Genomic DNA, 25000 nt, shown 5'->3' on the forward strand with positions numbered 1-25000 from the left:
CTCCCCGTAAATTATTTATACCAACTCCAAGATCTCACTACAGTGGGTAAAGGTAAATTTCCCGATCCACACTGTAATGCGATCTTCACTGCAAATGTTGAAAAGCTATACATTTTTGTTAAACACAGTTATTAAATGTAGAAGCTGCTATGATGACTGCAGTGAGAGCTCCAGTCCACAGTACTGTATACAACCTGACATGCAGAGTACCTTGTTCAATGTTTCCTGGTTCGATAATGTGAGACTTCAATGTTGTCAGGTTTCGTTCTTCTCATCTCGATGTTTTAAGATTCGATCATCTGTCATTTCAATCATTTCAGATATACCCATATAAAGTATCTCATTCTGTTGTCCCTCTGTATGTCATTTCACATCCATGACACTGTGTATTTCTGTCATTGTTTCTCTGTGGGATAATCACCTCCACAAAGGTCACTCACTGTCTTGTCGTAATGGTAGGAAAGATTCTGCATTATGTTTCACTTAATATCATACAGTTAAAACCTCCTATCAGGCTTATATTGCAGAGATTCTAAGGGTTAAAAAATCATCCGCTCTACAGTCCGTTGAAAACAAAATCTGCCAGTTCACTTCCAACCCCCCCCAGGAGTACCATTGCATCACCTTCTCCAAAGCCAGTGGCTACCAGTCTCACACAGAGGTGAGCTATTCGTAGGATCTCTTCTTTTCAAACTACTTCAACCAGGTGTCTTCCCACCTGTTGTAGCCAAACTTCATAGTAAAACCACCAACTGCAACCTCCACAACCTCTCCCAATTAACTCACTAAATCCAGACACCCCAAACCAAACTGCACTGTACTGACTATTCCTTCTCCATTCTTGCACTTGGCACTCTGGCAATCTCTCCTCATTCCCTTGAAGTTAAATAATGGTTGACTTCTTTGAGAAAGTCACCAAGGCCCAGGATGAGGGAAAGACAGTGCATACCACCTATCTTCACCTAACCAAGGCATTTGACACAACCCCCTACAAGGTATTATACAGAAATTATCCCATTTGGGAATTAACACCTATATTACCAGACGGGTAACCAAATGGCTCACTGACAGGACACATACTGTCAAAGTGGGTGACGTCACCTCTAGCAAAAGACCAGTCACCAGTGGCATACCACAGGGCTCTGTGCTGGGTCCCTTACTGTTAGGAATTTATTTCTCAGAAGTCCAGTAAACTTGAATGGCCTGTGGCTGACCAAGTTTGCTGATGATTGCAAATTGGGAGCAATCACTGAGTACCCCAATGATGTTAATATGTGCAGGCAGGGTTAACACAGACAAATGACTGGTGATAAAGTCATGGATTAAAGCTAAATGCAAAAAAAAATGCATTATTATTCCCTTTGGGATAGCTGACATCCTTGTGAATTACATTATAGTCAGCACCCCCTAAGTCTAGACCCAGTGGTATGTGATCTGGGTAATCAGGTTGATAGCAATCTGAACTTTGACTACCACGTATCCACACTAGTAAGGAAATCCTGTGTGGCACATCTTATAAGTAAAGGCATTGCATCTAGATCTAAGGATGTTATAATTCCATTATACTCAGCCCTCATCAGACCAATAATTGAGTACAATATTCCCTTTTGAATGTACCTCACCAGACACCCGCAACAGTTGGACAGACTACAGAGGCTTCTCACCATGAAATCATAGGATACACAAACAAGTCTTACACAGAAATAATGAAAGCTCTGTCACTGTATTCTGTCTCCTACAGGTTGCAAAGGGGTAACCTGTGCTTGGCATACAGGGCAGTCTCTGACCCAGTCCAGATGAAAATGCTACATATTTGTAAATCAAATTGTAGGAGGATTACTTACACCAGGGATCTTAACCTAGCCTCTGACATGAACAGGTCATGCTGAAGAGATAAATACATCTCCCAGAAACTGCCACTTCTTTGGAACAAGCTTCCAATTCATGTGAAACAGAGCCCTTCCCTGACCCTAGTCAAATGCAACCTTGATCAATGGATGGGTGACAGCAACTTCACTCCTGGAATGGCACCTAATGCCTTCTGAACAGAGGAGGTCAGTATTAAGTACTATAGACCCTTACCTCTGTGAACTTCACTTAGCGAACAACCCACAAGGGGGGCAACTTGGGATAAATATGTCTAAGCTTGTAAAGGCTATAGGGCCATTACCTAGTAAACTTCTATGAACCTATAAACCTATAAAATGGTCTGCTGCAGGGCCATGGATATGATATGTGGTGCTACCCACAGAGCAGAAGCCGTAGCATGAGAAAGTAGGGCAACTGCTAGTCATCTGTCAAGTGAACCACCTCTTACATAGATGGAGGAGCTCTTGGCCTCTCATTCCCTCCAGGAGAGCTGTTTTGAGTGTGTACCTTTAACTCCCAGTGGGTGTGGCTTCAGCCTTTAAAAAAATTAAGTTATCACCTTACAGTACTAACAAATAGTCACTGACAGAGATCATAGATCAATGCAGTTGTATTTGCCAACATGCATGCTTCAAGATAAAATATTCTGATACCTTGTATGTAGCATGGTTTTGGAATTATTAATGCAAATTTGAACAGGCGATATTTGATGCCTAGAGGAGCAGTAGGAGGTAACTGCAGAAATGCCTGGAGATGTCACTCGGCTGTAATGAGTTAAAGACAGTACCAGCTCCACAGAGTCCTGAAATGCCATGCTGGATACTGGGGCAGAGATGGACAGGCCCCATGGAGACTCCACTGTGGATGCCTGAGGAATGTATCCCTCTTTCATTTTATCAATATCTGCAAGACCTCTTAATCACTATAAAACTCAAGGAAATGTGTCTGACTTATAGTATACAGATACAGCAGGGATTCAATGACCACAATAATCTGCACAAGGTATGGGCATGGGTACTAGTTTTTATCATGTTTATAGTTATAAAAATCTCAATTCCATGTGTAATTGTGGTTCTGGATCATATGTACACTGGATATTTTGTACTTTTCTGTATTCATAGGTGATTTGTTATCCAGCACTAACTGTGTGGAAGTGTCCCCATTTGATACTGGAGAATCTGTAAACTGTGACATTGATGGTGGGGGATGAGTTGGTACAGTCAAGGAACACACAGCTCATTAGCTAGGATTTTCAAATTTGTACTCACAGCTCCCAGACTGCTGCCCCCAGCAAACCCCACCCCCATCATCATGCCACTCTCCAACACCTTTTACATATTGTTGTTTAAACCACACATAGGTTCATAGGTTCATACTAGGCTATCTGCCCTAGGGCATTTATAAGCCTAGCCAGAATGTGTTTGGCTTTTGCCACCCATTTTAAATTTATTTTGCTATGCCCTTTTTTGAGGTTAGTATACTGTGTCTCTGTCTAACAGTGACACAGAAGTGATACCCGGGGTAAACCTACGAAATCCCATCCACTCATCAAGATTCCTCTTGAAGAGATTCAATGAGGGACTCTGCCTAACCTGGACTGGGATTTTATTGCAGAGTGAAGGGAGCCTCTGGGTTATGAATCTGTCCCTCCAGCATGTCCTATTTATTTCAGTGCTGAGGTTCAAGTCTCTCGAGCGCGTAGCTCGATGGGATTTGGATTTTCTGAGGTGCAGCATGTCCATTAATTCCGGGTTGGACATGGCTTTATATGTCAGGCACAGATCACCTCTGAACAGGCAGTATGCCACTGAGTAGAGCTGGAGTTTCTTTAACCGGGCAGCATCTGGCATCTATTTGAGCCCTTTGATCCTCTTGGTGAGGTACTTTTGGGGTCTTTCCAGTTGCTGCAGGTGTCTGGTAAGGTACATCCCAAAAGGGGCATTGTACTCAATTATGGGCCTGATGAGGGATGAGTAAAGAGGCACGATGACCTCCCCTGATCTAGATGTGAATCCCTTCATGATTAGGTGGGCTATATAAAATGTTTTTCTAACCACTTTGGCCACGTGGTTGTCAAATGAGAGATTGCTATCAACTTGGGTCCCCAGGTCCCTAATTACTTCTTCTGTACTTAATGGATTACCACCTATGTGGTAATTTGTGGGCACTTTGGTTTTGCCAAAGGGGATGACTATACACTTTTGGCATTTAGCTTGAGGCCATGGCTCTGGCACCAGTTGTCTGTTTCTATGAGGCCCTTTTGGAGGATGCTTGTGTCGGCTGGAGAGTCGATTATGGCACCCAGTTTGCAGTCATCTGCGAACTTGGTCAGCCACAGTCCTTCCGTGTTGGCCTGTACCTCCGAGAAATATATACCGAACAAGAGAGGTCCCAGGACTGAGCCTTGTGGGACACCACTTGTAACTGGTTTTGAGTCTGACATGGCTCCAGCAATTCTAACCATGTGGGTTCTGTCCTTGAGCCAGTTTGCAATCTATCTAGTGACATAGGGGTTTATATTTAAGCTGGTGAGCTTATCTATAATGCCCGAGTGGGGTATTGTATCGAAGGCTTTTGCGAGGTCCAGGTAGGCTGTGTGGACCACCTTCCCCTCGTCAATGGCCTTGGTGACTGTTTCAAAGAAATCAACCAGGTTTAAGAGGCAGGATCTACCCTTAAAAAAACTGAACAGGGTAGGATCCAGTGTTTGTAGGTCCCCAATATCTTTATTTATGAGGTCCATGATGATCCTTTCCATAGCTTTGCAGACCAAGCTAGCCAGGCTTATGGGGCGATAGTTTCCAGGATCCATTGAGGCACCACCTTTATGGAGAGGGACCACTGTTGCTGTATGCCACTCTTTGGGCACATATCCTGTAGTAAGGCTGAGATTGAACAGTAGTTTTATGTTTGGGTTTAGCTCTTCTTGGGGTTTATGTAGGACGCAGCCCGGGACACCATCTGGTCCCATTGATGCTGTGTTTTTTGCTTTGGAGAGGGCGGCTCTTACCTGAGCATCTGAGATGTCAGGGGGGCAGCACTCTGCTGGGATAGATATTTGCCCTTTTGGTGGTGGTGGGGGGGGGGGAGAAGTTTGCGCTGAACCTGTCAGCTAGGATGTTGGCAATGTCTGTGGGTTCGGTGTATTTTTGTCATTTTGGACTAATTCTGGGCATATCTGGGAATTACCACCCAGGTTCCTAACATAACTAAAGAAAGCCTTGTGATTATCCTTAGTGTCCTGTGCAATTTTTCTCTCGAAGCTGGCCTTAGACAATTTTGTCTGTGCCCGTAGTTTTTTGCTAATACTGATCAGTGATGCCTTCCCTTTTTGGGATTTTGCTCTATCATTTAGTAGCTTCCTCCTTCTATTGTATAGTTTGTTTATGGCTGGGGTCCACCAGACAGGACGTCTGCCTTTGGAGGATTGGGTCTTGGTTTTATTTGGGATCGCATGATCCATGCATTCCTGAAGGTGTTCATAGAATGCGTTTATAAATGATTCTGCAGTCTGGGCCGTATTTTCCACAGGCCCGGGGGCTTTGAAGGATTCCACCTCAGTTTTGAGGAGTGTAAAATTTGCTTTAGAGAAGTTTTTCACTGTGGTTTTCTGGGTAGGGGGTGGGGTCGGGATGTGAATATCCAGTGAGATTAGTTTATGGTCTGATCTTACCAGTGAGGGATACACTTCTGGTCTGGAGCATAGAGTCCCCATGTTGGTGATGATCAGGTCCAGTATGTTTTCCCCTCTTGTGGGAGTGGTAACAAGTTTTTCCATAGCATTTGAGTTTATAAATTCTAGGAACCTTTGGGCTAGGGTGTTGGAGCTAGAGTAATGCTCCCAGTCTATGTTTGGGTAGTTGAAGTCACCCAATATAATGGTGTTTGGAGAGACCTTCATATTTTCCAGTGTTCTCAGGAAGGCCGAGTGGGGTTCCTGGGTTTGGGAGGGTGGTCTGTAGCAGGCTATAAACTGGAAGGCAGTTTTACCCACTGTTAGTTGCACATGGATAGTCTCTGATGCTTCGTGCTTTGCCACCAACCTGGAGGTGTGGGTATCTTTGATGAATATCGATACTCCCTCCTTTTGTGGTTCGGTCCAAGTTTTGGGGCGAAAAGCATGGTATGAGGTATAACCTGGTAGTGCTGGGGTGCTCTCGGGAGCCCTGAACCAGGTTTCTGTTACTGCACAGATATCGATGTTCTCCATGCTAAGGAGAGTTTCGAAAAGTGCATCTTGAGGTTTAGACTTCTGGCATTGAGTAGCATTACTCTTAGTTTCTTATCCCTTGTGATACCTATGGAGGTGGGTTTGTCTTTTGAGCCTTGCCTAAAAAGGCACTATGGGGGTAGCAAGAGCCTTTGCCAATATCCAAAAGCCCAGGGGTGACAGGTGCAAGCCGTCCCTAGCGAAGCATTGTGGCTTGTCGAGTATATCATCCCAAGCTGACAGGCATTGGATCCCCTTTGAATGACACCAGTACTTAAGCCAATTGTTGAAATTGATCATCTTGTCTTCATATTCTGGCATCATTCTTGGTGAGGGTAAGATGCTACTCAAGGTCAGGGTCATACCGGCCTGGGCTACATGCTCAGAGAGATCCTTTATGTCTCTTTTCATGTAGTCCAGGGAGGTACATCTCAGGTCATTCACACCAGCATGGACAATGACTGAGTCATATTTGTACTTGCCTTGGAATGACCTGAGTGCTTGTGTTATGTGGCGGATCCTAGCCCCCGACAGGCTGCTCACCGTGACCCTCTCCTTGTTCAGCCTGGTGAGCGGGACATCAGTGTGCCTGACGATAGAGTCACCTATTACAAGTGTATCAGGTGTGTTGTTTAGTCTTAAGGGCTGTGACTGTTTGGCGCACTGGCTTTGTGAGATATGTGTTGCACGTGTTTTGTTTTGGGGTAGCGGCTGCTTGGGTGCCTGCTTTGGAGGTCTCTGCTGCTTCGGCAGATCTTTATTTGGAGCCTCTGAGTATGTTTTTGTGTGATTATGTGTTTGGTTTGCTGTCATGGTAGGTCTATGTGAGACTGGAATTGTAGTGAGTGTGGTTTCCTTCTCCTCCTGACTAGTTATGCCAGTACTGAGTTGAGAGAGCTTAGCCTCCAGTTTGGCTATATGGTTGCATCTCTCACATGTGTTGGAATTTGTTGGGAGGAGGAGAGGGTTGTCTGTGTACATGAGGCAGTTGTAACATTGCCTCAAGATTCCCAGATTCACCAGCTGGACCGGAGAGGAGATTGACAACTGACCTTTGGACATGCTAGAATAATATTGGGAATTCCTTAATAATTGAAAACCAGGGCCAGTGGGGAGTGAGGGTGTAGTGCTTTTAATTTTTAGTGCTGACTTATATAATTGCTTTAGTGAGCAAGTGCCAGGTAACTTAAGTGCAATGTGTTACAGGTAACTTAAATGCAAAAATGACAAACAGTAACTTTCTTTCAAGTGAAACAAGGAAATAAGTACAGTAAGCAATGCAGATATCACATACCAGATCCACAGAAGTGCTGAGAAGTCGCGTATTAGGTGGAATTAGCGTTCCAGGGAAATAACAAGCAAACAAACAACAAGCATATAAACAAAGCTAGATTCAGCAGGCCTGGATCTAGTCTATGCTACAGCAAACAAGGTGTACCAATTTCAGTAAGATACAGTTCAAATATTCAGGCACTATAAACCTTTAACCAGAAATTCCCAGCTCAGAAGGGCAGAGTCCAGCCTCTTCTCCCACAAGAGTGCAGACCACAAACCTTCTTAATGTAAAATAACTGTCCTGAAGCCCAAGTGCTTAAACCAGAACTAATACACTTTAAGAATAACAGACACTGGGCTCTCAATCAGCAGTTCCCAACTTAGAAGGATGTAAGCTACCTGTTCTGCCACTACAGTGCAGACCACAAACCCTCTCAGTGCAAAACAACTGGTCCGAAGCCCAAGTGTTTAAACCAAAAGGCTTAGAATGAGTTACACCAAGCAGTAATAAATACAATTGAGTACTTTTAAGATGATGCAAAAGTAAAAAAAAGTAGGTAGAAACACAAGTACAGTAAAAGCAGATGAATTTTTTTTTCTGAACAAGTACTGAGATCAAAGAAACAGATTTGAGTGCTGAAACTAGAAAACTGGCTAGTTATAAGAAAAAAAACTAAGCTAGAAGGCTTCCCTCCAACACAGAAGGGCTTGGGGCTCAGAAGCCTACAAATAGTCTATACCACTTAACAGGAAAGGCAGGAAACAAGCTTAAATTTTTTTTTCTGTTTCCCAGATGCTCTCTTTGTACACAGTAGGAGTGCCTGAAATCAGAATATGATCTCACTGCACTCAGTTGAGTGAGCAAATGAGATGGGCCCAGAAGGAGTATCCAAACACAAATTTACAAGAGGGGCGGGCAGTTGCAAGGCCACTAAGATTAACACCAAAACAAAAACAGGGAGGGTGGGTGGAACTGAAGAGCAGAGTGAAAACTTTCAGTTCAGTTAATATTCCTTCCACACAGTTAAAATAAATTTAAATACTGTATTTTTTTGAAAAAAAAGAGCAGATAAAGGTACTTAAATTCTCTTATACGTTCATTACAATTCTACTTATGCCACCACTGGTACATGAGGAAGCAGTAAAACAAAAACAGTCAGACAATTACCTGAATGTACATCTGTTCTTGATTTAAAAGGACATTAAGCAGTTTCCCATTTATATTATACAACATTTTTCCAACTGCATAGCTGTGTCTGGCCACTCAAAGTGGCTTTGAATAGAATGTAATACAGCTCCCACATATCTACTAAACAAGGTCCCAGAAGACTGGGATTTAGTATTTGAGCTAGTGTGACAAACCATGTTCCTTCCTCCTATAAGCCTGCCCCGAGACTCTTCAGATAGGTGCTATTTATTCCACAATGCTGATGTTCCTAATACATGAACCTGACCTTTAGTAGTTAATACGCTAAACCAGAAAAAGAAATAAGGAAATGAATTATAGAGGTAAAGATCGTTGTACCCATGGTGGTGGTGCTGCGGTAGCATTGTTGCCTCACAGTAAGACACTGTCTGGTTTGATTCTCAGCTAGAATGTCTTCTGCGTGGAGACATGCGTGAATGGGCTTACCTTCGTTGAAGGTTGTGTGTCAGGCCTGGCAAGCCAGTATGTAAAAAATCAACTGCCAATCATTAGCGGACCGGAGTTCCGCTGTGGCGACCCCTAACTGGGAAAAGCTGAAAGACACAAACAAACAAACATAGAGGTAAAGATCGTTATGCTGGTTAAAAGGAAAATTAGCCATGTTATGTTTAGTATATAATTTAGAAATGGAAAATAGTAAACTGTCCTGTCTAAGGAAATTTGAGGAGTAGATATGTGCTTCATTTTCTGCTTCTTTTTGCCAGGAAAAATGGGATAAAAGTGGTCTGATATACAACAAATGACCACAGCAGAGTCACCCACCCAGAGTCACCCACCTACAGATGAGGCAAATTGCTAGTCTGCTGTGGTGGCAAGTCTGCTTGCTTAACTTTTTCTTTTTGAGGCTGGAAGAAGGACCAACAGTTTGTCCCATGGTCAAGCTGAAAATGGTGCCTCTTTCCTCAGGAAAGCAAGCAGCATATCCCAGTAAAAGTAAAAAAGTCTTAAAAAGTAACATTTTCCCACAGACTGACAGAGTAAAAAACTCTTTAAAATTCTTTGCCACCCCTACAAAATAAAATAAACAAAATTTCTCCACAGAAAAATGATTTTCAGTCACTTTAAACAACTTTTAAACTGACATGGAAAAAAGCGCTTCTGTTTAAAAGTACAGTGTGCTGTCTCTTGACAGTCCATTAAAACACAAACTCCTAGCTTTTAAATAACATCCCTGAACAGGAAAGTATAAATAAGCAAATTTATGAAAAAGAAGATTTTTTCAACAAACAGAACTTATCTGCCCAGCAAAGGAGCAGCACAAGATGACCATCAATCCTCGAAAGCCTCGTAGGAAATTACCCCTCAGTGGCAGTAAAGGTCTGAAGGGCTTGGCACCCAAACCTGTCTTTTAGCTAGCTTAGCTCAAGCTGCCTAAAGATGGGCCCTCTGCTTGCTTCCCCTTTTCATCTTGTTCTTATACTCCCATCTCCAACCTTTAATTTTTGTCAAAAAATAGATAAACACATGGCAATATAGGGCTTCTAAATCACTTATACTTTTGTGGTGGTGCTGTGTGGAATAGGCCACAAAGACCATTGTTGATGCCATGTACATCCAACATGACATAGCACTTCTCATTGTATAGCCGTAAGTACATCCAATCACCATCATCTGCCAAGTATTTTGGCCTTGGCTGCCATTGGTCATGCAAATTTGATGAGCTTTGCTGTGCAGTAATGTGCAAATATGAAATAAGGTAAAGTTTAGGTCTTTATTCTGGCTGCTTCAATGGCTATGTAATGATATGGGCAAGTACCAGCATAGCCACCTGGAATTTTATAAAGAATGATATATCCTCTGAATATCAAACTGATTTATACAAGATGCTTGTGTTACAAATGTATTAGAATTGTATGTCATTTCTATATCAAACTGATTTTGTACAGATGCTTGTGCTGAAAATGTATGTGTGAGCTTTGCATGTGTTGAAATGTACTAACAGTGCACCCTGCTGAAATGAAGAGAAATGTATGTATTACTGTAGCCAAATTAAATGTATATGTTTTAATAGAGGATACTAGCACAGCAGAGGTTAACTTTAAGAAAAATAAGGGAAATGTAAATAAGTTGTTAAACCCTTAAAAGGCACCCCACAGTATTAAATAGGACTGGAGACGGGTCTGGTGAAGAGCCTTTGGCCATTAGTTCACTGAAATGAGGGGAGGCCCCAGGCACTGCCATAAACATTTGGATGTGTATTGTGGCCATCTGTGGTGGTAGTGCTGCAGTAGCATTGTCGCCTCACAGTAAGATGTCCTGTTCGATTCTTAGCTAGAGCATCTTCTGTGTGGAGACATGCGTGAATGGGCATACCTTCGTTGAAGGTTGTGCATCAGGGCCGGCAACTCAGCATGTAAAAATCTACTGCCAATCATTAGTGGACCAGAGTTCCACTGTGGCGACCCCTAACTGGGAAAAGCCGAAAGACACAACAACATTGTGGCCGTCTGTGCTAACTTTCTGTCTCAGCTTCAAAGGGGAAGTGAGAACCTAGAGTCAGGTGACCAGATGAGGTCATTCTGCCTGCCCTCTTGGAAATTATATTTTAGATATTACAAAGAGAAATCTCAGAGTATTGAGCATTCGGTTTGGGAAGCCTGATTAGAAAAACCCTCACCCACAGCATCTTGTCTTGTGGTAGTAAGTAACTTAACTAGGGAACTGTAATTCTTTTAGATTCAGTCAGAAATATAATGAAGCTTAGTTTAGATAGTAAAAAAGTCTTTTGGCTTTTCCCGGTTAGGGGGTCGCCACAGCAGAACTCCCATCCGCTAATGATTGGCAGTGGATTTTTACGGTGCCAAGTTGCCAGCCCAATGCCCAACCTTCAAAGAAGGCACGCCCATTCACGCACGCACCTACCTGCATGTCTTTAACGTCATTTGACCACGGGGAGGACATGCAGACTCCACACAGCTTAGTTTAGATATTGTTTTTTTTTATTTGTCTGCGTCTGTCCATCAATGTTCTTTTCAATATTTACTGTGATCTGAACTTTGTGGTTTACTGTGAATATATATTCAGTATTTTCATGTACTTCTATTATTTATTATTAAATATATTTAAAACTTTTATTGTGGTTGATCCTTCTAGAAAGTACTTAACCTTGCAGAGTACTTATATTTATTTGGTGACACTGTGTGGGCCACTCCAAAAGACCTAGCCATCTTGGTGAACTACTACCATTTGTATTAGTATTAATATTACACAGTATAATTGGATACCCTTTTAAGAGTCTTATAGTAACTGACTAGTGACAGTGATAACTACATTATAGCCTGGGCAAAGTTGGTAGAGTGGGTGATCTGCGCCAGCCTTTCCCAGGTGTGTGTGTGTGTGTGTGTGTGTGTGTGTGTGTGTGTGTGTGTGTGTGTGTGTGTGTGTGTGTGAAAAATTTAAATCTTTAAGAGTGTGTGTGTCGGCTACTTGGGTAGGGACATGAAGCACTGGGTTTACAAAGAGAGTGCTGGAGGACTTGGCTTGGACACTCAGCTGAGGACTTAACCCTACAGCTGTACCAGTGCAGGGGGTTGGGAGGGTGGCCTAATGGCTAAGGTGTTTGCCTTAGAAACACACGGTGCAGGGTTTGAGTCTCACAAGGAATAATTGGCTAGGTTTAAAATGGCTCGCAAGGGCAGTAAGCTTAGTACTAACCTATGAACCTATGAGTCTTATTGGGGACCTGGTGGGAGACAGATAAAGAGACATCCAGACCCCAGGCTGAGTGTGTTCCCTTGTGTTCTTCAGGAAAATTGTACTTGATGCAGAGAGATCTGCATCTTGAAATACTGAGAGTATCCATTTGATATTCCAAGTGCACATCCCTCTCCAGTGTTGGTGAGGATTCAGGCTCCTTGATTACTGGCCCAGCATGGGATGTCACATATTGGTGGCCATCACATATTGCTAGCAGTGATGGGCATCACAGGCTATTAAATGAATTGCTTGGTAGACTATCATTGAACAGCATGCAGTGGTCAAATTCCCTAAGGTTTTCAAAACATTTGCATTATAATACATATTCTTTGATTAGACCCTGCTGATGTTTTAACTGGTTTCATTCTGTGCATCTTGTTACTTTCCTGTACCCAACCTATTCTGCATGTTTTTCATATTTTTTTCTCTTCAGGTAGTTCATGTTGTTATATGCATTACACCAACTGAGTGCACATTTTTGTGATGACTACTCTGGAGACTTGTGCTCATTCAATGTTTACAACAGCTGCTCGCAAATTATTGGGTCTGCAAGTGAGTCTAGCACAATCTTCCCACCAGTCCATACTGTGGTCACAATGAGAAGTAGCTTGTTGTACACACTTGCATTGCCAGATGCATTCTTAATGAGCTACAGGTCTTATAATGCCTAAATAATAAACAGCTCTAAATTGGCCGTGATCATGGACATGACATTTCTGAATCTCTGCAGTATTTTCTAAGGCAGATCTCTTCCAAGAAGTATGCTTCACTCCCTTTATAATTTAAACTGGATATATCACAGACACAAAATGAGAATGTGACTTACCTTCTGTGTAGCGTGAGTATGCCAAGAAAGGAGAAAAACATAGCCAACTGTACAGTCAAGCTTTATTTTTATTTATTTATTTTTTTCTTGATTTCCTCTGGGTGCTCTGGTTTCCTTCCCCATCCCAAAGACATGCTGCAGGTGGATTTTATATGCTAAATTGGCCCTAGGTGTGACTGTGTGCCTGTGTGTGCCTTCTGTGGAAGGTTGGGCACTGGGCTGGCAACTCAACACTGTAAAACTCCATTGCTAATCGTTCTGCAGACCATTGTTCCACTGTGGTGACCCCTAATGGAAAAAGTCAAAAGGAGAAGAAGAAGAAGAAGATTTTTTTCTTGTTGCTAGGTCCAAAGTTGCTTTTATCCCCATTTGAGCTTTCCCTTTCATCCCAATCTAACACCACAGAGGTACACAGACAGGAAACTACCTATTTTTTTTAATTTTATTTTTACTTTTTGGAGCAGTAAAAGGAATCAGGCACTATTTCGAAATATGATTTATGCATCCTCACAAGCATTTGTCTTCTTGGTTAGCTGTAGCTATTATTTTGTCAGCTTTGAAAATTAAGCATTGGACACAACTTATTTCTTCTTTGAAAGAAAAGAAGAAATAAGTAAGACTAAATTCCTTTTTTTAGTCATCAATGGATCACAAGTTTGGGAAAAAAAGTTCTAAAATAAATTATCTAGAATCATATATCTTCTGAGGATCAAGAAGTCTCTAAACTCCCAACTCAGTTTGCTTCCTCAGCAGTTATTACAATGCAGTTTTAGTCAGACAGGGTGTGTGAACACATGCAGTAAAAAAAGGTAAGACAAAGTGAGAAAACAAAAACAAAAAAGTAATCTGGATGGAATGGGAAGGCCAGAATGCAGGAAAAAATGGTGAAACATTGGGGTGCTAGTGGGAACTATGGACAGCAGGTGGTATATCATGAAGTCCTGTGCACCATTTCACCCAAGTCTTGCCCATTCTTAAAGGGGGTAGGCCACCACTGATGCTGGCAGGGGTAGCAGTGTGGGACGTTAGACGACAATTTGAAAGAAAACTAGTTACTACTCACTGGACATGCAACTGCAGTGTTGTAAAACAAACCTCTCCTCTGATTTTTCTGAAAATGACATCAGGGTCATCACTGTGAAACACATGCTAGACTGCTACACTCCTCTAATGTGTGAGTACTGGTATTGCCATTTCCCATGCAGTTACAGAAGTAGGCTGTAGCATACTGTGCTGCATCTTATCAGTGATGAGCATCTTTCCCACATCATGCTCCCTCACTACTATGAGAAGTAAAGCGGCTCAGGGGATGTCAGTGTGCTGAAATGAGACTAACAAAAAGGGTATTGGGTAGCTTGCTACTGTGTATCACTTGATTCTAAAGCATAACAAAATGCATACCTTTTAACATCTTACCTCCAAGATTAGGGACACTTTTTAAAATATTATTATCATTAATTTGAGAAGTTGACAGAATGTGAATTTATTTATTATTGGCGCACAAACAGGACACAGGAAATCAAAACAGAGGACATTACCTCCACAAAGAGACCAATCACCCGTGGAGTCCCGGGGTTCTATGCTGTGACCACTCCTATTTGGCATCTACTTCTCTGAAGTAAAAGCCAATTGTGGCTGACTAAGTTTGCAAATGACTGCAAGTCACTGAATCCCAAAAAGACTTAGTGATCCTACAGGAAGGTTTGTCCCAAAGAAATAACAAGTGCCAAAATCATGGACTGAAATTAAATGCCAAAAAATGCATTATTATATCCTTTAGGAAGTCACTTACCATGGGGTACTACCACATTAACAATACACCCATAAGAGCTGAAAAAAAATTTAAGGATTTGGAAAATTATGTGGACTTTGACCTTTTGACTAACGTGTCCATTATTGTAAGAAAGTTCTTTTTTATTTCACAGCTTATAAACAAAGGAATTCTGTACAGATCTAATGATGTCATTGTCTTTCTTTGCTCATCCCTCATTAGGCCAATAATTGAGTATAATGCACCCGTGGCATATATCGGTTAAGACACATGCAACAACTGGAACACCCACAGAGATACCGTACTAAAAGGATACCAGGTCTAAACAATATGTCCTATACAGATAGACAAAGCCCTGTCACTATACTCGGTATCCTATAGACTGCTAAGAGGTTATCTGCTTTTGGCATACAAGGCATCCTCCAACCCAATACTGATGAATTTCCTGCTCATCAGCAAGTCAAACAGCATCAAAAATACTCAGTCTAGGGATCTAAACCTTTTCTGTAACATCAGCAGAACAGTTTGGAGGGACAGATATATTTCACAGAGGATACCACTACTCTGAAACAGACTCCCCATCCATGTAAAACAAAGCTCATCCTTGTCCATATTCAAGTGCAACTTGGATCTACGCAAGGGCAATAGAAAATTTGTCCAGGACTGCTCCTATACTGTAATGGATACGGAGATCTCCTAAATACAATTTATCTTATACATGTGCTCCTCAAATTATCTATGGTATGATCCCAGTTACTCTCACTAGGAGTAATGTATAATTACCAACAATGGGATGGGTAAAGATAATCTAACACCAAGTGGGATAGTTTTTTAGCACCAAAAAAAGAAATTGGATAGGCATAAAATGCTCCACAAGGTCAGCTAGCTAGTACTTACCCATGAACCTATAAAAGTTACTAAGTTACTGTAATACACTGATTACAAATATTTGGACTGCATTTTCCGAAGGCTAAGTATGAAATTCAAATGTGTGGCATTATTGACTGACCATAATCCTCAGTGATGTACCAAGCACAATTTTTATGAAGCACAGACAAGCAATAGGCATAACCCTCAAGAGTATATCATTATCAGAATGAAGAACATTCCTTAAATACATTTTCCTTGCACTTTCACATTGAAAGGTTGTGTCACACATTCAGTGTTAAAATTATTTTAACTGATATCCATGGCAAATAATATTGATTACTGAATCATGTAGCTCTCAACCCATCAGGGACAAATCTCAACAAAATCAGGGACAAATAGGGGACACTTTTAAAATATTAGTACTATTAACTTGAGGCATTGACAGAATAAGACAACGTGAATTAAAACACATTTTCTGAAATAAAAGAAGTATATGACTCTAATTATTGTCATTTTAAGTATAATTCACCACCTTTTCTGAAAAAGTTACCCATTTTATACGGGATTAAGAGCGAAAGAGCTAAAACTTAACTCAATATCAGAGCCGTCCCTAAAATCATGGACAGTTGAAAAGTATTGTTCAAAAGAAAAAAAGCCTAAATCTTATTGCCACTCACAAAAATGGCCACCGTAACTCAAGGAACTAAACATGCGCCTGCGCACAGGAACTAAGTGCCACGGCATCAGTCAGCTCAGTGTATCTCGTTTACTAGTATTTTGTATGTGAGCTGTATTTTATATTGTCAATGGCTAAAGGGAAGAAACATGGCTTCAGTGTGGCTCGGGAGGTACGTTATTATAGTCGATCATAATTGATCTGGGTACAGCGTAGTAAGTGAACATTTGATGCTGGTTTGCAATTTTACATTACCTGGCTTCTGTACCAAAAGGATCAGCTCATATTGTTAGTTATTTTTTGTGGGGTTAGAAGTAGTATAACTGGGTGAAAGTATGATAGAAGTATAACTTACCTGTGTTTTTTGGGGGTGACGTGGTTTTGGTACTAATCGTCATACCCTAGCAGCGTGAGTTACAAGTTTTGCATGAAAGTATTTTATCTCCATTTGCACGCACCTGGGACATAGATTTTTTTTTTTTTTTGGCCGGGGAGGGTTTGTTGGGGGGGCTGCACGTAGTTAAGCTTGGCCGATGAGCTCCAACTGGACGTGCACCCCGCATGCAGCAGCAGCTCTGACAGTGCACATTGTCCTGCTTGGAAAAAATGGTTTACTTTATTTATATAGTGTATGTGGTAGCAGCTTGGAAAAAAATGGTTTACTTTATTTATTTAGTGTATGTAGTAGCATCCCATAACCCAGATGACCACGATGGTAAGTAAATTTGTAGAATAAACTCCTTGGTCGTCATAAGCACAAATAATCTGAGAAAGTATTCTGCTTTCTTATGATCGTAGCTGTCAAGCTGCAGTCGGAGAAAATCCATACAGAGGATCTTGAAAAATAGGCACTCCTCCCAGCAATCAATCACTCATATGGCATATCCCTGCCTACTTCCAGTAGGATTGTGGGATATTACTCAGAAATACAACTTTAAAAAACAGGGAGGGACTAGGGGGGAGTGACAAAAACAACACAAAAGGTAAGCATGTTATCAGCGCAGACTTCAATAAGTGATAATGCAAAAATCTACCCGAGAAAGTGACTTATTTTTTGCTTCTAACAGAGGGCGATTTAACATGTGGATGCTTCTTAATTATGTGTTCCATGTTGGTCGTGTACACTGATTTTCTGTGCATTAAATAACTTTTAAAATGGTGTGTAATCATGGAAGAAATTCAAAAAGTTGTGCAACAGGTAAATCAAGCCTGAAAATAGGATGTAACCACCCCCCCAAAAAAAAAAAAAAAATAGGTATGCCATGTGAAAGGGGTAAATCAAGCCTGTAACAGGTAGTTGCATTCAAAATAGGTGCACTTGAGAATTTTGTTTGTGGTCAAGATCTGTATAGATTATGGTAGTCCCTTACTGTTTAATGTACCAGTTTGATAAGTATATACTTAAAAGACGCAAAACTGCTATACCTGTTATATTTATGCCTTTTCCCCTCACACTTTTTGTCTCTGCATATTAAATACCCTCCCAGTCCCGAACACATCTTTTCTTCATGTAGTACCTTTATTTATAATGTGTACATGGACTGACCCATTAAAAAGTCGCGGTGGTACAGCGGTAGCATTGTTGCCTCACAGCAAGAGGTTCTCCTGTTCGATGCTCGGCTGGAGTGCCTTATATGTGGAGTCTGCATGTCCTCCCCGCGGTCAAGTGGCCTCCGAAAGACATGCATGAATGGGCGTGTCTTCGCTGAAGGTTGGGCATCGGGCTAGCAACTCAGCACCATAGAAAACGGTTTATATTTTTGCAAACATAAAATCTGAGCCATGACAGCCGACCAAACACATGTATTATATTGTTAATATATGCCAATGGCTAAATATGTAGCCATTGGCATAAAAACTGTACAAAATATAAAATTAACATTTAATATATATAGTCACACTATCACGACATGGAAGTGCAGTGCAGCGGTTTGCAAAGGGGATCGCAAGGAAAATTTAAAAATATAGAATAAAACTGCAATGAAACACATATCATGATTTCCCTATAATAGTCCATGGCAGGTATGCTACACCATACTATGGCGCAAGGGTTGCTAAGGGACAGTGACAGTGTTATGCACAGTAGCTAGGAATTAGTAGGCAATGCCATGAAAATGAGAGGAGTAATAGTGAATCACAGATTCCCCGCTGGTGTAAGGATGCACCTCACAGTGTAGCATTATAACACCGAGATGTGCCCTTGAGATAAAGATGACATCAAGAGAGGAGTGTGTCGCCATTGCTGTAAGCACATTGAAGCATTGCTAACTGGTTTGCCCCTAGCTAGGCAAAGCTGCAGGATAGGGATGTGTTTAACTGGCCATAGCTATGCTTAGCTGAGAGTACACAAGGTAACCGAGTATGCATGTGAACAGAGATGAAAACGCGCATAAACCCAGTAAACAGGTTTGTGCAGCGCACACTGCAGCTGAAACAGGAAGGATATAGGAAAGAAATAAGGAAATGCTGCAGCAGTGAAATTGGAGTACAAATGACTAATTAACACCTAGGAGCCTACAGTGGGCCATTGACAACAGCCAACAAGGCTGCAAGCAGCTACTTGCAGAACAGGAAAGGGGAGGGTCTGTACTGCAAAGAAAACAGTAAAGTGTCAAAGCAGAGGAAAGCCGATTTGCAGTATATCAGCTACAAGACACATTTTACCATGACTGGGTAGGGAAAGTACAAAACAAGAAAGATGGCAGTTGGATGCATGCCTCATAATGGGAGGGGATCCAGGTTTAAAAGTGAATTAAAGGGCAACAGATTAATCAAGGCAGGCAAGCATATCTCCACAGTAAAGGCCCCACACTTGCAGTGCTCATTGCAAAACCCATAATTAAGACACGCTGTAGCTGGAATAGTGCATACACACCCACTGACATCAGCAGCATCCGTAGCACAGTAGTATAAAGTGTGAAAGCACCTCACACACATTTGTGTATTCCCATACACTCTGCACCAGTGGTGTATAGAGACTGGGAACTTTTAGTATGTACATGTTAGGGGCTGCAATAGCTTTGATCCACCAGCATGTGTTGGAGACTGAAGGTGGTGTGGAGGATGATGCACATGACCACCTCAGGCACCAGAGGAGGAGGAGAGTGTTCAGAACCAGGGGCTAAATGATCTGGAGATAGAGCGTTACAGGGTGGACAAGGACATCCTACAGCAACTTGTGGAGCTGTGCCAGCCACGCCTCAGAGCCCGAACAAACAGAGGGGAACCCATCCCAGTGGATACGAAGGTATGTGTAAGCCTGGGAATACTAGCTACAGGTATCTTTCAAAGACCAACTGGGGATATCATGGAGATCTCACAGGCATCAGCATTCAGGGTACTACACCAGTTCCTGGATGCCGTGTTACCACATGCCAATGAGCACATATACTTCCCCCGAACGCAGGAGGAGTTGGCCAGCAATATGTGTCTTTTCCACCATGTGGCAGAATACCCGGAGGTACTGGGTGCAATAGACTGCATGCACATACACATCAAGTCACCACACGGTGAGCAGGGTAGGCGCTACATAAACCGCAAGGGATACCCCTCCAACTGCCAGGTCGTGTGCAATGCCCAGGGCATTATTATGGATGTGTGTGCTGGCAGCCCTGGAAGGTATCACAACTTCCACATCTGGCATGCCTCACAGCTGTATCAGTTATTTGCCAAGGGGGACATCCCAAATGGCCACCTGGGTGGGGATGCTGGCTGTGCACTGGAACCGTGGATGATGACTCCCATCAGAAATGCACACACACCCATGCAGGAACGCCATAATGAGGCACATGCACAAACCAGAATCATCATGGAGCGTGTGTTTGGAATGCTGAAATCATGGTTCCATTGCTTGGACATATCTGGTGGAGCCTTGCAGTTCACTTCAGGCACGTGTGCCCATATCTTCATAGTATGTGCCATGCTACACAATATGGTCCTGCGGATACAGCTGCAGCAGAGACAGAATGGTGAAGGCCCTCACAGCCCACCAGCATTGCCAATGGCCCCACAGAGACAGAGGTACTCAGACCACAAACACCCTGAGCCAGCCCCAGTGGGCAGATGGAGGCATGCCAGTATGCCCATGCCTTGGGAAAGAGGGAACATATAGCATACACACTGACAGTGTAGGCACCTAGGGACTGACACCTTTCTTCACCTGCACACACAGTAAAAATGGATGACACACACAAGACTACCTGTAAATTGTCATGTATAGGCAGTCTGCTGTGTGCATCCAACATAGGCAGCCCTCAACTATTGCACACACAACACCTGAACAGTAAATTAAGCTATCAGCATGTGCTGATATTGTATATATAGATTCATAGGTAGGTACTTGGCCAACTGTAGAGGCCATTCATAAGCCCAGCCAAACTTTGTCAGCTTTTGCCACCCCATTGATTCATTAACTATCCTTCTGTGGTGCAGAGCCAATGGCGGGATCCCTGGGGTGCATCTACTGTTCTCCATCCACTCTTCAAGGTTTCTCTTGCAGAGTGTTAGTGGGGGGCTCTGTATAATGTAGTTTGGGATGTTGTTCCAAAGTATGGGGAGTGTCTGTGACAGGAATCTGTCCCTCCAGCATCTTCCAGTTATTGTTGTGGCAAGGTTCAGCTCACTGTGACATGGATTCCCATAGGTGGAGCATTTCCATTAAGCCCGAGTTCAACATGGCTGTGTTGGCCAGCGGAGATCATCTGTGGGTAAATGAGATGCCACTGAGTAAAGCAGGAGTTTATTCAGTCTGGCTGCATAAGCCATATGTTGGAGGCCAATATTCCCCTTGGCGAGGTACATTCTTGGACCTCCCAGCTGTTGGAAATGTCTTCTGAGGTACATCCCAAATGGTTTATTATACCCTATGATAGGACTGATGAGTGATGAGTAAAGGGGCACTTCAACCCCAGTATGTCTAGATGGGAGTCCTTTAGTAATCAGATGGCCTACATAGAAGGATGTCCTAACTACTGTGGAGATATGATTGTCAAAGGGGAGATCACTATCTACCTTAGTCCCCAGATACCCCATTACCTTTTGCGTATTAAAGTGGCTGCCACTTATGTGTTAATATGTGGGTGCTTAATATTCCACAATGGAATGACCATACAGTTAGTGGCACTTGGCTGGAGGCCATGACGTTGACATCCTGTGACGGTCTCTGTGAGGCTCCTTGAGGGATATCTGTGTCAGCTGGACTATCAGTCATGGCTCCCAGTTCGCAGTCATTACCAAATATGGTCTGCCGTAGTCCACCTGTGTTTGCCTGTACCTCTGAGAAGTATATGCCAAACAGTAGGGCTCTCAAGACTGAGTCCTGTGGGACACCAGTCATAACTGGTTAAGAGTTGGACCTGGAGACCGCTAGTTGTACCATGTGGGTTCTGTGTGTAAGCCCGTTGGCAACCCAACTTGTGATGTATAGGTGTATGTACAGGCTGGTGTGTTTATCAATAATACCTGAGTGGAGCATGGTGTCAAAAGCCTTGGTGAGGTCCAGGTAGTATGTGTGAACCACCACCCCTGTCATCTGACTTCTTACATACAGTCACCAAGACATTAAACAGTTTCAGTAGGCATGAACTGCACTCAGCCAGGCTGAACTGGGTTGGGTCACGTGTTCGGAGGTTACCAATGTCTTTGTTAATGAGTGCCATGAGGATGCGAACCATTCCATTGCAGACCAGGCTAGTCAGGCTTATGGGGTGATAGTTACCATGGTCAGTTGTGATTCCACCTTGATGGAGTGGAATAACCATTGCCATGTGCCATTGTATGGGCATGTAGCCTGTGGAGAGGCTGAAGTTGAAAAGATTAATTAGGGGAGGAGTCAGGTTGTCTTGTACAGATGCAGTCTGGGACAACATCTGCCTCCATTGACACTGTGTTCTGCTGTTAGAGAGGGCCATTTCCACCTGTGTGTCTCATGCGTGGGATACTGTATCTTTCGGGTAGTGTTGTGGCCTCTTTAGTGGGTGAAGTATGCACTGAATGTATCTGCAAGGATGTTGGCGATATTAGTCGGGTCAGCATATTTTGTGCTATATGTCACAGACACAGTGCAATTCTGTGTATCACCACTTAGATCCTTGACATAGCCAAAGAAGGCTTTGTGGTTATCTTTCTAATCCTTGCATATTCTCCTGCTGATGTTAGCCTTGGATGATGTCATGAGGGACCTACGTATCATACTAATAGTGGTCACGGATGTCTGCCCTTTGTGGGATTTGCTGTTTGTCTGGAACACTGTCCTACTTCTGTAGTGTAGCCTGTTTATTGCAGTGGTCCACCAGACTGATGTCCTTGTCTAGGAGGAGTGAGTCTTGGTTTACCAGTGATGGCACGATCCATACATCCGTGTAGGTGCTTATAGACTGCATTTGTAAATCTGTCTGTATCTTGAGCAGTTTCCCGCCTTAGTGTGAGGGCTGTGAAACCCCCCCCCACCCCTGTCACTAGTAGTGTAAATTTAGCTGTGGGAAAGTTATACACTGTGGTATCCATGGGTGGGGGAGATGCTTGGGTGTGGAAACAGTGAATAGTTCATGGTCAGATCTAACCAGTGACTGGTTAACCTCCGCTGTAGTGCACCTGTTGCCCATGTTAGTGATGACCACTTCTAGTATGTTTCCACCCCTCGTTAGGGAGGTTACCACCTGATACAGGGCATATGAGGTGATAAATTCCAGGAAGCGCTGGGCCTGGAAGTGAGTAATGGAGTAAGTTTCCCAGTTAATGTTATGGTAGTTGACATGGACCAATGCCAGGGTGTACGTTAGGACTCTCATGTTCTCCACTGTCTCCAGGTAGGTGCAGTGGTGGTCCTGGGTCATGGAGGGTGATCGTAGCAGGCCACAGTTTACATTGCAGTTGTGGCTGATGTTAGCTGCACATGGATGATCTCATAGGTATCATGCTGCCCCACTAACCTGGAGATGTAGGTATCCCTGATGAATATGGATACACTCCCTCCATGTCTATGTAAGTCCATGTTCTGTGGCTGAAATGTGTGGTATTTGTTGTAGTCTGGTAGTGCTGGTGTGCTCTCAGGAGCCTTAAGACAGATCTCAGTTACTGCACAGATGTTGAAGTTGTCCATCCTGAGGAGTGCTGTGAGTGCATGCATGTTGTGATCACACCCCCAGGTGTTGAGTAGCATAGCCCTCATTGATTCTGCTAATGTGCTGTTTACAGAGCTGGTATTCACCTTTGAGACTCTCCTAAATAAGGCACCATGGTGGCGCCAATTGCCTTGGCCAGTATTCCAAAGCCTAAGGTGGACACATAGGCCAGTATGGTATTGTTGCATGCATGTTTCCCATATGTGCTTGTTTTTCATCTCTCCTGTAGGTAACCTACTGGTAAGCAATAGAAAGCCTTAAACTTATACAAGTCTTCTAGCTTCCAAGATAGGCTTTTGGAGTGACTTAAGTATCAGTGTTCTGTATGTTCTTGCTGTACTTAACTGTTTCCTGACTACATAGTGATATCTCACTGTATATTGTGATCTGAAGGTCTGTTTATTCACATATTATGGCTGTGATGGCCTGTACTTTAGAGGTTCACAGACAGCCTACTACCTATCTGCCCAAGGGCAATTAGAAGCATAGCTACAGTGTGTTGGCTTTCTCCGCACCATTGATGAAGTAACTGAGCCTCTGTCAAGCATAGCCAATGAAGCAATTCAGGCAGAGTTGCTGGAAGCTGTTGAAGACTGGGGTTGTGGAGGGTGATAAGGGCACTTAGTGATCTAAAGAGGGCATGTTAATGTGACACTTCAACACCATTCAGTTTCCCCAACAGGTCTCACAGCTATCAAACTGGACAGGCTCCCCCACCCCCCTGGCTGTATGGTTCTGGGACACATGATCCCAGGGGTGTATATTCTGTTACCCATTCACACAACAAGGTTTCCCTTGAAGTGTGTCAGTGAGGGGCTATGCCTAATGTAGTTAGGAATGTAATGTATTGTCTCACAGTACATTTGTTATATGTTGTTATTTCAAGAGTAAGTGAAGCTCAGTGGGTTTGGGGGCCTCCGCCCTTTGCTTAGCCTGGCTTACACATAGAAATCATCCAAATAGGAAATAGGCAGAAGCAACATTAATGTCAATAGTGTAATGGTTACAGCATCTGCATAGTATCTCTGCATTTGAGGTCCCAATCCCGATAAAGGCAGGGATGTTTATCATGTTCAAAAGTATACCTTAACCACAGCTTGCATATATAGGTAGTAATCATCTGTATAATAAACATTCGAAACACCCATATAAACCCATGTGTGCTGGAGAGTGCAGTCAACAGAGAATGTAATGTTATATAAGCACATAGTGAGATGTTACTTCACTGACATGTATATATCCTGAGTAGTTAGCGGATGTGTCCGTGTTTGCGCGCACAGGTTATATGTTACAAGGTTTGTTTAACTGTGTTTAACCGCTGCTCTAATGTCACACAAACACATGCTTACAACTGCTTAAATGAGCCTTATTCTGGAGTAAAAAACATTTGTAAAGCATCGCAGGTGTTGAATCCTGGACCATGCACACTATAGTCATGGGACTTACCATTAAGCCATCCGAGGTGTATACATGTTTCAC

At 42.8% G+C, this 25000-nt stretch overlaps 1 protein-coding gene and 1 long non-coding RNA gene across 3 annotated transcripts in view; one reads left to right on the forward strand and one right to left on the reverse strand.

Moving 5' to 3' along the window:
* The window catches only part of LOC122792775, a 183213-nt gene extending 165582 nt beyond the window's left edge, over positions 1-17631 (reverse strand). The window contains exon 1 of the long non-coding RNA XR_006363427.1: positions 16756-17631. This is a non-coding gene — a long non-coding RNA (uncharacterized LOC122792775). The remainder of the gene's footprint in view (positions 1-16755) is intronic.
* The window catches only part of CCDC167 (coiled-coil domain containing 167), a 274771-nt gene continuing 266213 nt past the window's right edge, over positions 16443-25000 (forward strand). Inside the window, exon 1 of one of the 2 annotated variants that reach the window (XM_044060336.1) lies at positions 16443-16572. In XM_044060336.1, coding sequence (XP_043916271.1) covers positions 16531-16572 — 42 coding nt within the window. In that variant the 5' untranslated portion in view covers positions 16443-16530. The remainder of the gene's footprint in view (positions 16573-25000) is intronic. The other variant, XM_044060343.1, reaches the window with a different exon arrangement.

The sequence above is a fragment of the Protopterus annectens genome, chromosome 1.part0 (assembly GCF_019279795.1).
Source record: "Protopterus annectens isolate FY-2018-M chromosome 1.part0, PAN1.0, whole genome shotgun sequence".
NCBI lineage: Eukaryota > Metazoa > Chordata > Ceratodontiformes > Protopteridae > Protopterus > Protopterus annectens.